Raw genomic sequence first — 12764 nt, 5'->3', positions numbered from 1 at the left:
CTCTGGTCTGATCCATTCCTCCAAAACAATGAAGAGTGTCTGATACCGAGTCCAGTCAACAGCAGTAGGCTGAAGGTCAGCCGTGTGTGTGTGATAGGAAACCTTTGAGGTGCAGGATGAATGCTGTGTCTTCCTGGAGCCAGTGTTTCAGGATGGGAGGGTCGCAGGACGTGATTCAGAGGATCGCAGTAGACCAGGAAACGGGCCTGGTGCCGATCCAGATCCACACGAGGCCGAGCCAGGAGCCGGGAGCCAGGAGCCGGGAACCGCAGCAGCACACGGCTCCGGCGCTCTATAAATACACCAGAAAACAATATGAGAGCCGCACGCCTGCTGGTGAGCCATGCTTCCAGGGGTCGAAGGGCGTTTTCACATCATTCAGGATTTCAGACTGAAAACTGAAACAGAGTCAGGAAAGAGAAGGCAGAGACCACCGCCTCAGACTGCATCCATCAAGATCAGCCCTCCTCTCACACACACACACACACGCACACACACACACACAGACACACACACACACACACACACTCAGAATCTCTTACCGTAAAACCTTTATTAAATAAATTACTTCCACAAAAAGTGCAGAGTAAAACTTTTATTTTCTTTTAATAAAAACAGGAAGCCGTTATTTAATAGTCTTCAATCACACCAATAAAACTTCCTTTTTCTTTTAACCTGGTTGATCAGGTATCAACTTTATTTAAATACTTACAGTCTGGGCTACAGTGTACAGTTAGAAAACTCCTCCAAAGGAAGGACACCGGTCAAATTTACAGAGCGAGAAAAAAACAAACAAAAACAAAAAAAAAAAATGTAGAAAACAAGACGAAGAAGATAAGTTTCACGCCGACTGCAGCTGTTAGTGAATCTTCAAAACACAAAACACCGGATGAAGAAGTGAGCCTCGCCGTCTCCGTTCCTGCCACACGCAAACTGATTCAGCTTAAAAAACAAACGTGAGGCAGAACATTCACCCGAGTATGTAAAAAAAAATAATAAATTAAGAATGATTAACATTTATACACAAAGAGGTGCTGGAGATGATCCTGAGAGCGGTTTGTACAATCTGAGCGCTCCTCTCCTCATCTGAAATGTTCGCCGGGCAGAAACACAGACGCCGAGTCCAAACTGCTGCTCGAGGACAGAAAAACGCCCATCTTCAGGTGTGTTCACTGTTTGGAACTCAGGTTTTGTTTGTGCAGGAAAAGAGAATTTCACTGACGAGTCGGGTTCTGTTTTCACATGAGTTGGGACCGGTGAGCGGCGGCAGGAGCCTCGTCGCCTCAGACTCAACCGACTCCTCAACTTTAAAGTCATTTCTGATTGTCAGTCTGTAAAAATTTGTACCGGCGACGCGTCGAGGCGGCAAATTACTCCCGGCTTTCTCACAGATCTGAGGTTGTTAAAGAAACCAGATAAAGACACGAGAAAAGAAAAGCTGTGAGAAGTCAGTGGGTGAAACGATCGTCTTCTGATCAGGATTAAATCAAACCGAAGCTCCGGTGAACCAACAGCTGCCTGCGATGAGCCGCCGGAGGGGGGGCCGCCGCCCCGCCTCCGCCGAAGCCGACACAATGACAATTAAAGGCAAAATCTGTGTGAATGATCTGAGAAAGTGGTGACAGACTTCTCACCGAAAGGTCAAAGGTTAGCCCCTCTGAACCCGTTTCAGGGAAAAGTGCCAGATAATAGAAACAAAACAGTTCATGAACAACCTGGAAGAGTTTTTTTTGTTTTTGTTTTTTTACACACATTAAAAATATGATTACAAGCTTCAGGATGCCAGCTAACAGTGCAAAGAAGTAGAAAAATAAATATTAAAAAACAAAAAAAAAAAAAATCAAGCAGAATATAGATTTATATTTAGATATTTGCAAACATCTCTGCAGAGAAACAAACTTTTTAATGGGAGGGAACGTTAACAGGAGGGCAGTGCATGAAAAAGGCAGCGATCTGTTCCTGAACGGTGCAAACAGGAAGAATCGCCCAGAGAAACAGAACCACAAACACCGGCAGGGGATGAAGGGACAATCAGATGAACCTTCAAACAATAATGAAGGAAAAAAAAAAGCTCACTGCTCTGAACACGTGAAAATTAGCTTAGAAAAGAAATGAGTCGAGGAATGAGAAGCTCAAACGGTTCATTCCCAGTAAATGCGTTTGCTGCTGTCTGAATGACGGTTTTCACCAAGCAGAGAGGAAGAGAATACGTCTATTTATAGGTCAATATGTCTGTTTAAAATAGAGATTTAACTTCAAACCCTTCCCCCAACCCCTCAGTCTTTAATAGAATCTGCATCTGCAACACTGTGTGTGTGTGTGTGTGTGTGTGTGTGTTGAACCCGTGTCTTACGTTCACTCAGTTTATCACCAATCAGCTCAGTGTCCAAAAAAAAAAAAAAAAAAAAAAAAAGCTAAAACAAGGCAGCACCTGGATGCATCAGGCGGGGGAGGGGGAGGGGCGGGGGAGGGGAGGGGAGGGGCTGGGGCGGGGTCACTGGCAGAAGGGCGACGCCGTGGGGTCGAAGCCTTTGAAAACGTCCTTCAGGGAGGCGTTGTCCTGCTCCGCCGCCGTCTGCTCGGGCTGCGCCGGGCTGCTTCCCCCGAACGGGCTGCCGGCGCCGCCCGGCTTGCCCGCCTGCTTCACCACTCCAAACAGAGAGGACACCGGGAGGCTGTGGACGCCCGAGGGGCCCTGGTCGGCGGCGGCGGGGGCTCCGGGAGCGCCGGGGCCTCCGGCGGCAGCGGCGGAGCCGCCCTGCGCCGCGGAGTTGGGCGAGGGCGCGGGTTTGGGCCGGGGCCGGTTGTAGCTGTTGTAGCGGTCGCTTCCTTGCTCCACGCTTTTCTCGGGCTCCGGCTGGTCGAGCGCAGACTTCCGCACGAACAGCGGCTCCTTGGATTTGGGTTTACTGGCGGCGGCGTCGCCCCCTTTGGACTCCGTGCCGGAGGAGTTTGGGGAGTTGCTGGAGCCGGCTCCAGGACTGCCCGGCTTGTTAGTCCGGGGGTCGTACAGGCTGATGTTGCTCAGCACGCTGGCGCCCCCCGGTGCGCCGGCCCCCACGCCGCGCCCCGCGCCGCCGGCCGACAGCAGCCGCGGGTCGTAGGGAGCGGTGGCGGGCGGCGAGGACCCGGACGTGGTGGAGGGGGGCGTGGACGAGTGGGGGGCCGGCGCAGGCTCCGACGGCTGCTTCAGCGCCGACTTCTGGGGCTGGAGGCGGGGGTCTGAGGGGGCTTTACGGGCCACGCGGGGGTCGATGGGCTTTTCGGAGGGGGCGGGGGGCATCGGGGGAGGCTGACCCGGGAGGGCGGCGGCCCCGGGCGTTAAGAGAGGGGGAGGCGGGCTCTGGGACGTGCCGGAGTTCACAGTTTTCAGGATCCGAGACAGCAGCTCGAAGTCCGGGAGCGAGGAGCCTGACGAGGAGGGGGGGGCCGGGGGGTCCAACGAGGGAGCGGGCTGCGAGTGCTGCTGGGGGCGGGGCAGACGGGCTTCCAGGGACGGCACGGGGGGGATGCCCGGCGGCAGGGGGAGCAGGTCCTGCTTGGGGACGGGCAGCGGGAGCAGGTCCTCGGGGGACCAGGTGATGGTCTTGATGAAGGCGGGCAGGTGCAGCACGATGTCCTTCTTGATGTGGCTGAACTTCTGCAGCTGGGAGCGGGGGTCCCTCAGGGCCATGCCCATCAGGGGGTCCAGGGGGATGGGCACCGGCTTGTCCCTCAGGACCCGCTCCGTCTCCTCTTCGTCCGCCGCGGGGGCCGTGAGCGGCGGCGGCTTGTACACCAGGGGGGGCTCCGGCTTCGGAGCGGGAGGAGAGTGGGAGGCGGATCCCGACGAGGCGGTGGCGGTGAGCCTGGCTAGCCGAGGGTCCGCGGGCGGTCCGGACGACGAGGGAGCCGCCGCCGCGTGGCCGGGGTCGACCTGGGCCGCCTCGGCGGCGCGGGCCAGGCGGGGGTCCCGCGCCAGGCGGGGGTCGGTGGGCCGACTGGGGGGGTTGGAAGCCTTATGGAGGCGCGGGTTGCCGGGCGGGCCGTCGGACTTCTGAGGAGCTTGCGTCTGCTGGCGGAGGGTCTTCAGGATGGAGGTCACACTGCTGCCGCCATCTTCGTCCTCACTGGAGTACCAGTTCCCCGAGTCGCCTGACAGAAGCACGACACAGAGGAGACTGGAGCTGTGGTATCGTCTTTTCATCTCATCGCAATCTTTTTATTTCATGACCAGTTGGACTGTGCAACAATCGGTCATGTTGCAAATGTCCGGTAAGCTTACCTTCCGCATCCTTGCTCTTCTCTGCCCCTCCCTCCGCCATCCTTCGGGCTCGCTCCTCCTCCTCCTGCTGCTTCTGCTGGATCCTCATGAACAGGACGCGCTGCGCCGGAGGCAGGAAGTCTGGTACTGAGATCCCTCCCTGATTGGCCGAGGCGCCGTTGGCTGAGCCCTCCTGCCCTCCGGACTGAAAGGCCCCGGCGGCCCCCCTCTCGTCCCCGCCGGAGAAACCCTGGTAGTTATCACCTGGAGGGGGGGGGGGGGGGGGGGGGGGTGTCGTTATTTTCAAAACCGGAGAGGCGTTGAGTGTCTAGAAGCGAGCTGTTTTTTCGCTCACCTTCTTCCATCACTCCCTCCATCGGCCCGCCCTCCTGCTGACTGTAGAAGTTGTTGAAGAAGTTCCCTCCACCCTGCTGAGACCCGGGCGGGGGCCCCTCCCCAGGAGGGAACCCTCCCATCGCAGGGGGACCACCGGGGCCCATGTTCTGCATGTCGGGGGGCATCATGCCAGCCGGGGGAGGGAAGTGGGGAGGGGCCCCTGCAGGGGCCCCCTGGGGTGGTGCTGCTGCCTGTCCCTGGGTCCCGCTGGGAGACTGAGTCCTGAAACCACCGGGGGGGGGGGGGGGGGCTCAACTTAACTTAAAGCTACAACAGTGAGCGCCTGGCTCGAATGTGGACATCGAGGATCTTTGCAGAGAAACGTTTTGGAGCGTCTTACCTGACAGCCAGTTTCTGAGCCAGCTGTCCCGTTGGTTGAACTTTAATCTCAAACAACGAGGGGATCTTCTTCCCGAGGCAGGCTGCTGCTGCCGCTGCTGCTGCTGCCGCCGCCGCCGCAGCCGCTGCGGCCGCTGGTCCTCCCGCTCCCGCCCCAGCAGGAGGTGGGGGGCCCATGTGGGGAGGAGGCGGAGGAGGTCCTCCGGGATTCGGGGGTGCGCCTTGAAAGGGGCTTCCATCAGGACCGATCACAGGAGGACCAACACAAGGGTTGGGCCCTGGAACGGGGCCCGGGACAGGGGGGGGTTTGTTAGCCATGGGACCCTGGTTCGGCCCAGGGGGACCGCCGAAGTCGGTGGGCGGGGGTCCACAGAAATCCCCGGGGGGAGCGGAGGTGTCCACGGGAACCGGCCGAGGAGGGGTGGGCAGGAGGCCGACTCCAGGGGGGGGTTTGGGGAGGGGGTTGATCCCCTGCTTCTTCAGCTCCTCCACCTCCTTCTCGTCCTCGGCTCCGGCTTCTGCATCTTCAGCCAGCATCTACAACACAGAGGAGCGACGAGCGGCCCGGCTTTATTAACGAACACGAGCAGCCTGAATTTATTAAAGAACACACACTTCGACAAGCAGGAAGAACCTTACTTCAGATCCAACCGGGTTACTGATTAATCTGGTCAACCGGTGTGACACCTTTTCACATGACATTACTCAACTTAACTTCTCAAGGTAAAAATTAGGATCAGTAAAAAAAATAAAGCATGTTCCATAATGGCATGGGGGTCGTATTATCTTCATCACACTGTGTGTCTGTTGTGTTGGATCACACTGCCGTGTCCTCGTGACGTTTAAATTAAACTTCGGCGGCCCCCACCTTGTTGAGCAGCTCCTGAGTGTCGTCGTTGAGGGACTCGTGGGAGAACATGCACTCGTCGCCGTTGACACAGTTTCCTGTGGTGTGGAAGAGTTTACAGGGAAACTCGCGTGACGAGGGAGTCAAGGAGGAACAAGTCAGGAATAAACAGGAAATCTTTTATGGTTCCAGAGAATTCAGTGACGTGGAGTGAGTCCACATTGTCATCTGAGCAGGAACCTGCTGTTAACTCCCTCACCCTGACCCTCACAACGGGACTGGAAACGACGAGGAGCATTAAAGGATATCATGCATGTAGGGACAGTGGTCGGCTCGGGCGCAGTATCCTGTGATGTAGAACTTGCACAGCTCTTTTTTCTTTGGCAGCTCGATGTCATGGCTGAAGTTACAGTGATCCCCCTGGTGGAAGAAACAGGTGATGAGGAAGAAGACTGGACAGGGAGAGAGGGAGAGGGGGAGGAATTTCCTCCACGGAGCTCAGATCTTCTGCCATATTTTGTTCATAAGCAGATTTCTTTATTTGTGTGTTGATAACTGACAGCAGCTCTGAAGAAGGGACATGAAGGAGGCTCCTCCAGTCAGTGTGCTCCCTTCAGCCTGAGCACCACATTTTATGTAGCATTGCGCCCCCTTGTGGCAGTTTAAAGACGGCAGCAGTCTGGCAGGGTTGATGATCTACTTTGAATGTAACCAGTGTCTTAAAGAGTCCTACTTCTTCCTGTTGGTTCTACAGTGGCGGGAGGGAGACTCACCCAGGTGCAGCGGCCCTCGATGTAGTACTTGCAGATGGCTTTTCCTTTCTTGTCCTGATGTTTGTCGTTGTGGTTCCTCCTCCCTGGTCCGTGTCCATGTCCATGTCCGTGCCCATGTCCATGTCCGTGTCCGTGTCCGTGTCCATCTCCTCCGCCTCCATCCTGAACCAGACAGACAGTAAAGAGACGTTGAGCTCCTCTGGACCGTCCCCAGTGACCCCGTCCCCCCCCGGCGGCGGTCGGACGTGGAGCCTCACCCCGTTGTCCATGTCTCCGTTGTTGTCGTCGTCCATGCCCATGTCTCCTCTGCCCCGGCCCCGGTTCCGGCCCTTCCCTCCTCGGAGCATCCCTCGCCCCCCTTTGCCCCGGCCTCGGCCGCGGAGTCCTTTACCTCCTGACACACGTTCAGAAACCACGTGAGCGGATTTTCTTTTTTTCTTTATCATGAAATATATTGGTTTTGTTTGGGAAACAAACCTCTGCCTCGATCTTTGGACTTCTTGTACTGACTGAGCTCTTTGGAGTAGTCGTCGTAGTCGTCGTCCCCCATGTTGTCATAGTCCTCCTCGCCGTACTGCAAGAACACAGGGAAGCATGTGATCTGGCTCCATTTCAAGATGGACTGTGAGAAACTGGGAGCACAGAGAGGAAAAGCTTCTTCTGGAAACAATTCATCTGAAGTAATTAGCTGTTTAGTTAATTCCAGTGATCTGGACCACAGAAGACGGTGGAATGCAAACAATTCCCCGAGTTTCAACGATCTCTCAGCTGCTCCAATAAAAGGAAAATAATCTGTCTGTCGATGAAGACCACCAACAGTCAGAGGTCACCTCCGTTCCATCGCATCGTATTCAGGATTAAACTAAACGAGCGAGGCTGAGTCGGTCTCACCTCCATCTCGTCTCCGTAACCGTCCCCGTCGTCGTCTCCTCCCATCTTCCCGCCTCGCCCTCTTCCTCGGCTACCTCCTCTTCCTCTGCGGCCCCCCCTCATCCCTCCGCGGCCTCTCAGCATCTTCATCCGCCCCCTCATCCCTGCAGGAGCATCCAGACGGAGAACCTCTCACTCCTGACCCGCGGGGACTCAGAGTGTCTGTGGCGGCGCCCCCTCACCTCGCCCGCCGCGGCCGCCCTCCTTCGCCTTGCGGTACTGGTTGAGCTCCTTGGTGAAGTCGTCATAGTCTTCGTCGCCCATGTCCTCGTCTTCCTCGCCCTCGTAGTTGTCCTCTTCGTAGTCGTCGTAGCCGCCGTAGCTCTGCTTGTCCATCTTCATGTAGCCGCCTTTCTTCGAGCCGCCGTACCCGCCGTGGGACTGCAGACGGACCCGGGAGCAAGGGGTGAGGGGAACCCGACAGTCGGAGTGTGAGGGATTCACGACGGGCGCCGCCCAGACTTACCGGAGGCGGGTACTGCGGGCTGTACTCCCGGTACTTCCTCTTCTCGCTGGGACTGTAGTCGGAGTCGTCGCTGTAGTCCGAGTGGTCATCGTCAGAGGAGGCGTGGCGCTGCGAGAGGACAGAACACAGGATGAATCCAGAGGCGTGCGGCGGCGTGGGCGGGTCGATCGGGCCCAGCGGTGCTCGCGGCTCCTACTTTATGTTTGGACTTGCGTTTCTTCTTGGCCCTCCTCTTCTCGCGCTCCCTCTCTCGCTCTTTCTTGCGCTTCCTCTTGCGCCGGTGCGCTCGCTCCTCGTCCGAGTCGCTGCTGCCGTGGCGCTCTCGGCTCCTGCGGGGCCGCTCCGCCGCCGCCGCCGCCTCTCCTCCGCCTTCACCTCCGCCGCCCGCATCCTCGCACCCGTCTCCGGCCGCTCCTCCGCCCCCCGCGGCTGCAGGGGCACCTCCGCCCGCGTCGGCCTCCTCCACATCTCCGCCGTCGTCCTCCAGCTCGCCCTCCTCCAGCTCGCCATCCTCCGGCCTGTCGGGAACCGTCACAGACATGCATTTAAAAACAGGGGGACTCTAAACCAACAGAGCTGCAGCGGCGCTCCGATAGAGACTGACTTTCATTCAGTTTACTGCAAAGAAAAACAAGTACAGAGGTTTTTTTAGCCGAGAAGCTACAAGGATAAAACACCGATATTAATAGGCCTCCTAGCTGCTCCCTGCCGGGTCAGGGGTCAGGGGTCACCACATCACAGCCCATCATGTGAGTCTTGGCAGAAAGTTTCATTCCGGATGTCGTTCCTGATGAAACTACCCTCAGTGGGATTGAAACCTGCAGCTTCGAGTCACAAGCTCACTGTCAAAACCTAAAAATCAAACCGACTTCAACAGATTTTATCTTTCTGACACGACAGCTGCTTTAATTTCACAGAGAGGATCCAAAAGATGTCTCAACCATCACATCATTAACTATGGATCCACGTATTTTCACGTTAAGTTGTGTAGCACGGTCACAGTTTATGATCGTGACATAATGTCAAGTTTTCTTCTGAAAAGTTAAAAATAAAAACTTTAACCAAAGGCAAACTTTTACTTTGACACTAAAAAGTAAACAATTCATTTATTGGTTTTAATACTTTCCACTATATTTATTTATTTGGCATTGCTGCAATTTATGGATTTGATTACATAATAATTAAACACTGTGACACAACCTGAGCTCAGTAATCTAATCAGCCTCCAGATTTTCTGTCAATATTCATAAACATTCAGCCGGTCAGCGAAAAGGACCTTTGACCTGATTATTTTCACACTGAGACAATATTAACTCACGACTGTGTGTGTGTGTTTGAATGATCAAGGCCTGAACTAACAAAGAAAACAAACTGTGACAGATTATTTTTCCTCTTTTCCATCATCTACTGAATGTTCTGTGCTCAATATTAGCTCGACACGTTGATCTGCGCTGAGAAATACACAAAACTCTGCGGGCGAGCCAGAATCAACATTCTCTCAAACGCAGCGGAGAATCAGTGTGACCGATAACATTTTAGGGTCAGCGCCACCCGGACAACGTATCCCGCTGCTGGAGATAAAATATATCCCCTCACAGAACACAAAATCCTCCAAGTAACAACTTGAGAAAAATGTTCCGTATTCATGACGAATATCAGCTTCAAACTACAGCTGGTAGGCAGGTGGTGGCTGGGTGGGGGCTTGTGGGGGTTCGAGGCCGGGGATCATTCATGCTAAAGCTCTGCTCACAGACATGCCTGTTCCCAGAGCAACGCTTCACATCCTCAGCATCCCGGCCTCCCCGGGGAGAACAATCAGCACGGATGTGTGAGAGCTGGGAGTTGGAGGGACCGTCGCTACGCAGCAGCAGCAGCATCGCTCTTCCACCAGTCCTTCACATTGATGATGACTGGTTTCAATCTTGCTCAGACTTACAGTTCTTACACTTGTATTACCTTTTCTAGTGATTGTTCAATTTCTGGCCTCACTGACAAAACAATACTGAAGAGACGGAGGGAAATTGAACATCCTAAAAGAGCCACAATACGACAATATAGTAAGCATCCAAACTTTCCACCAACAGTCAGACTTCATCTAGCTCCTCTCTGCAATTCTTCATCACTTCTAAAGCTTTCAGCCGTCATCTCCCCACATCGCTGCTCTGTTTTACTTAACCAGACGCGCTATAGGCTGGAGAATGTCCTGAAGACCTGAGCGAGGCCCGTCTCCAGCGCACCGTCACGTCACGGCGCGCCTCGCTCTAACGCCACGGGGGGATTGGGCTGCATTGTGGAGGCACTCTGCTGTGAGTGGGGTAGGTGGGGGCACTGGGGGTTTACTGGGGAGGGAGGGGGGCGACTGGTGGCCTCACTGGACTGTAGGCATAATGATCACACACATCTTCAACTGGCAGACTGTCTACGATCGGCTAGAGGAGAATCTACCACAACAACCTGCAGAGAGGAAAAGCTGTTATTTACTTAATGAGTTATTGATTTGGAAGCTGCTACACAGGCCGGCCCCTTAAGGTCATCCGCATCAACTATCCCAAAACATTTCCAGTTATCAAATCTCCAAACGCTGCAGACACGAGCAGATCAGAACGGTCAACAGAGAACAAGATCATCAGGGTCCATGAAGGCCGAGCCGATCAAAGGATTCACCATTCATCCAGCTCGCCTCCCAGACTCCATAACATCCACATTCTGGAAGCAAAGGGCCGTGATACTTACTGTGGCGGCATTTCTTCACACTCTGCACTCAAAAGCATTGAGGAAAAAGTAGTTTTTCTGAACCTGAGCTCTACACAGGGGAGCTTTGTGGGGCTGGGGAATGGGGCCAACAAGTTAAAAAATAATTAAATAAAAAAAGCCAACTGGGGTGGACTGTGGAAACAAGGGGAACTTTGTGTTTGACTTGAAACAACTCAGGGATGCTTTGCAGACGTTTTTACACTTTCTTTTTGGGGGATTTGGGGACTTTTGGTGGGTGTTTGGGACGAGACAGTGTGGGAACGACTGTGAATACAAGCCACATGTTAGGAACAAATGTCAACTTTACAGTGACACTACACAGTTACACGAACTTTAAGACACATAACACAAAAGAGGGCTCACCTTGAGGAGTGCGGGGAAGAATACAATTATTTAATGGCGTTCGGGAGCTCAATTAAACTTTTTAACGAGGGGCCATAATTTAAAGTGCTTAGAGCTAACTCGACGACAAATTGTTGATTCGTTTTGATTATGGTCGCGCATAACTCGAATAACCATGTAACGACCGTAATAATTTAATTTAATAGTTTGAACGCAAACACAACGTCGACGGAGTCCGACTAGGCCCGTCGTTAGCCGTTAGCTTAGCAGCTACTTAAGCTAACAGGCTAATGTTGCTAACTTGGCTCGAGAGCAGATTAGCTGTAAAAAACAAAACAAAACCAAACGAAAAGGGATCGTTTTGGTGGTTTAACAACTCCTGCGAGGTTACATTACATTACAATCACTGACTTCAGCCATTAGTTAGCTGTTCTTAAGACAACTAGTGCGTAATTAACCGACGGTCGGCAGCCGTGGAGTTGGCGGTTAAAGTATAATGGATCAGCTGTTTCCAGTCGTCTTTTCTGTTTTGGCTGGAGTCGCTTGACCGCTGATTTCGGTCTGAAAACGGGGAAATAGCGAATAACGTTCTCCAAGGTTGCTTTTTTGGCTTCCCAGTTGGCGTTGTCGTGTCAACATGGCGTTCTTTACCTCTGTACTTGTTTCCCAGAAAAGGCGAGTTTAATCCCGCTGACAGAAAAAAAGGAAAAACAAACCCCGGGCTTTTTGTGTAAAAGCACAGGACAAATAAATAATTTCATATAAATATGATTGTAGAATTACTCGACCTTTCGTCAGTCAGGAGACTGTTGTGTTCGTGGTTGGTAGTTGGGGAGTTTGGATGGACAGTCATGCTTTCCACAGCCATTTCCTTCAAGCTACATTGAGGTGCAAAAAATTACAACTCGACACTCAGCAGTCTACTGGCTTATGCGTCACTTCACTAGGATCTACTAGTATTGGTTTGAGGAAGAGGTTCAGTTCATAGTAGGCAATTCTCCACTACAGTTGTAAGAGAAATATGATGAAATTGAGTCCTGACGTTCTCCGTCCTACTGTAGCGAGGTGAAATGACGACTGATGGACTTAAAATGGCCGTCGATCTTCTCCAACGAGAGAACAGGCGGAGCCTCCCCGAGAGTGACGTCACCGCATCTCACGGAAATTACCGAGCGTCGGAGTTAAAGGAGCCCCGGAGTGTGACTCGCAGGCATACTCAGCGTTTTATACAATGAATATTAATTCAAAATTATTTTATTGTAATTGAAATAACTTTATCGCCAACGATAATGCTATTACAGTTAATAATATATAAAGAGATTGTAATAAAAATGAGATATTGCCATTGTCTATCCTTTGCCATATTTTCTATATTATTATTACACATTTTAGTATTGATTTGTAAATCAGCAAATTCACAATTTTCCCATTTCCTTAGTCGAATTCTACATTTTTTTACCCCATCGTTATGTCTCTTTCTTGTCACAATTCCCAGTTTTACACACATCAAACACAGCTAAAATTTACACAATTATGAGGATGTAGATATAGAGTCAGAGTTGGACATCCAGATGATCTGAGAGATCTGAATTTCTCTTAACATAGTCAAATATCTGAACTCATCCATTCACACTTTAGAAGACCAAGAGTAATATTTTAAAAGCTTTTACTTGT

The 12764-nt window shown here is 52.7% G+C and overlaps 1 protein-coding gene across 1 annotated transcript; it reads right to left on the bottom strand.

Annotated features, from left to right (window-relative positions):
• Positions 1-568: 568 nt before the first annotated feature.
• On the bottom strand, positions 569-12189 carry zc3h4 (zinc finger CCCH-type containing 4). The gene is made up of 14 exons (XM_030108237.1): positions 11879-12189; positions 8191-8512; positions 7995-8102; positions 7711-7909; positions 7490-7632; positions 7076-7172; positions 6856-6992; positions 6599-6760; positions 6134-6245; positions 5847-5956; positions 4980-5515; positions 4599-4861; positions 4265-4507; positions 569-4134 (listed from the first exon to the last, which is right to left on the bottom strand). The coding sequence occupies exons 1-14, from the start codon at positions 11956-11958 to the stop codon at positions 2495-2497; spliced, it is 4152 nt and encodes a 1383-aa protein (XP_029964097.1). The 5' UTR covers positions 11959-12189; the 3' UTR covers positions 569-2494.
• Between the last annotated feature and the right edge of the window lie 575 nt (positions 12190-12764).

Source organism: Salarias fasciatus, chromosome 14 (assembly GCF_902148845.1).
Source record: "Salarias fasciatus chromosome 14, fSalaFa1.1, whole genome shotgun sequence".
NCBI lineage: Eukaryota > Metazoa > Chordata > Actinopteri > Blenniiformes > Blenniidae > Salarias > Salarias fasciatus.
The sequence above is the reverse complement of the archived record's forward strand: the minus strand, read 5'-3'. Positions and strand labels throughout refer to the sequence as shown.

Coding starts and splice junctions, on each gene's coding strand:
- zc3h4 (XM_030108237.1), bottom strand. CDS start 11,958: ATGGCTGTGGAAAGCATGACTGTCCATCCAAACTCCCCAACTACCAAC. Junction 4,862..4,979: donor GCTCAGAAACTGGCTGTCAG/GTAAGACGCTCC, acceptor CGGTGGTTTCAG/GACTCAGTCTCCCAGCGGGA. Junction 4,508..4,598: donor GGAGGGAGTGATGGAAGAAG/GTGAGCGAAAAA, acceptor CCCCCCCTCCAG/GTGATAACTACCAGGGTTTC.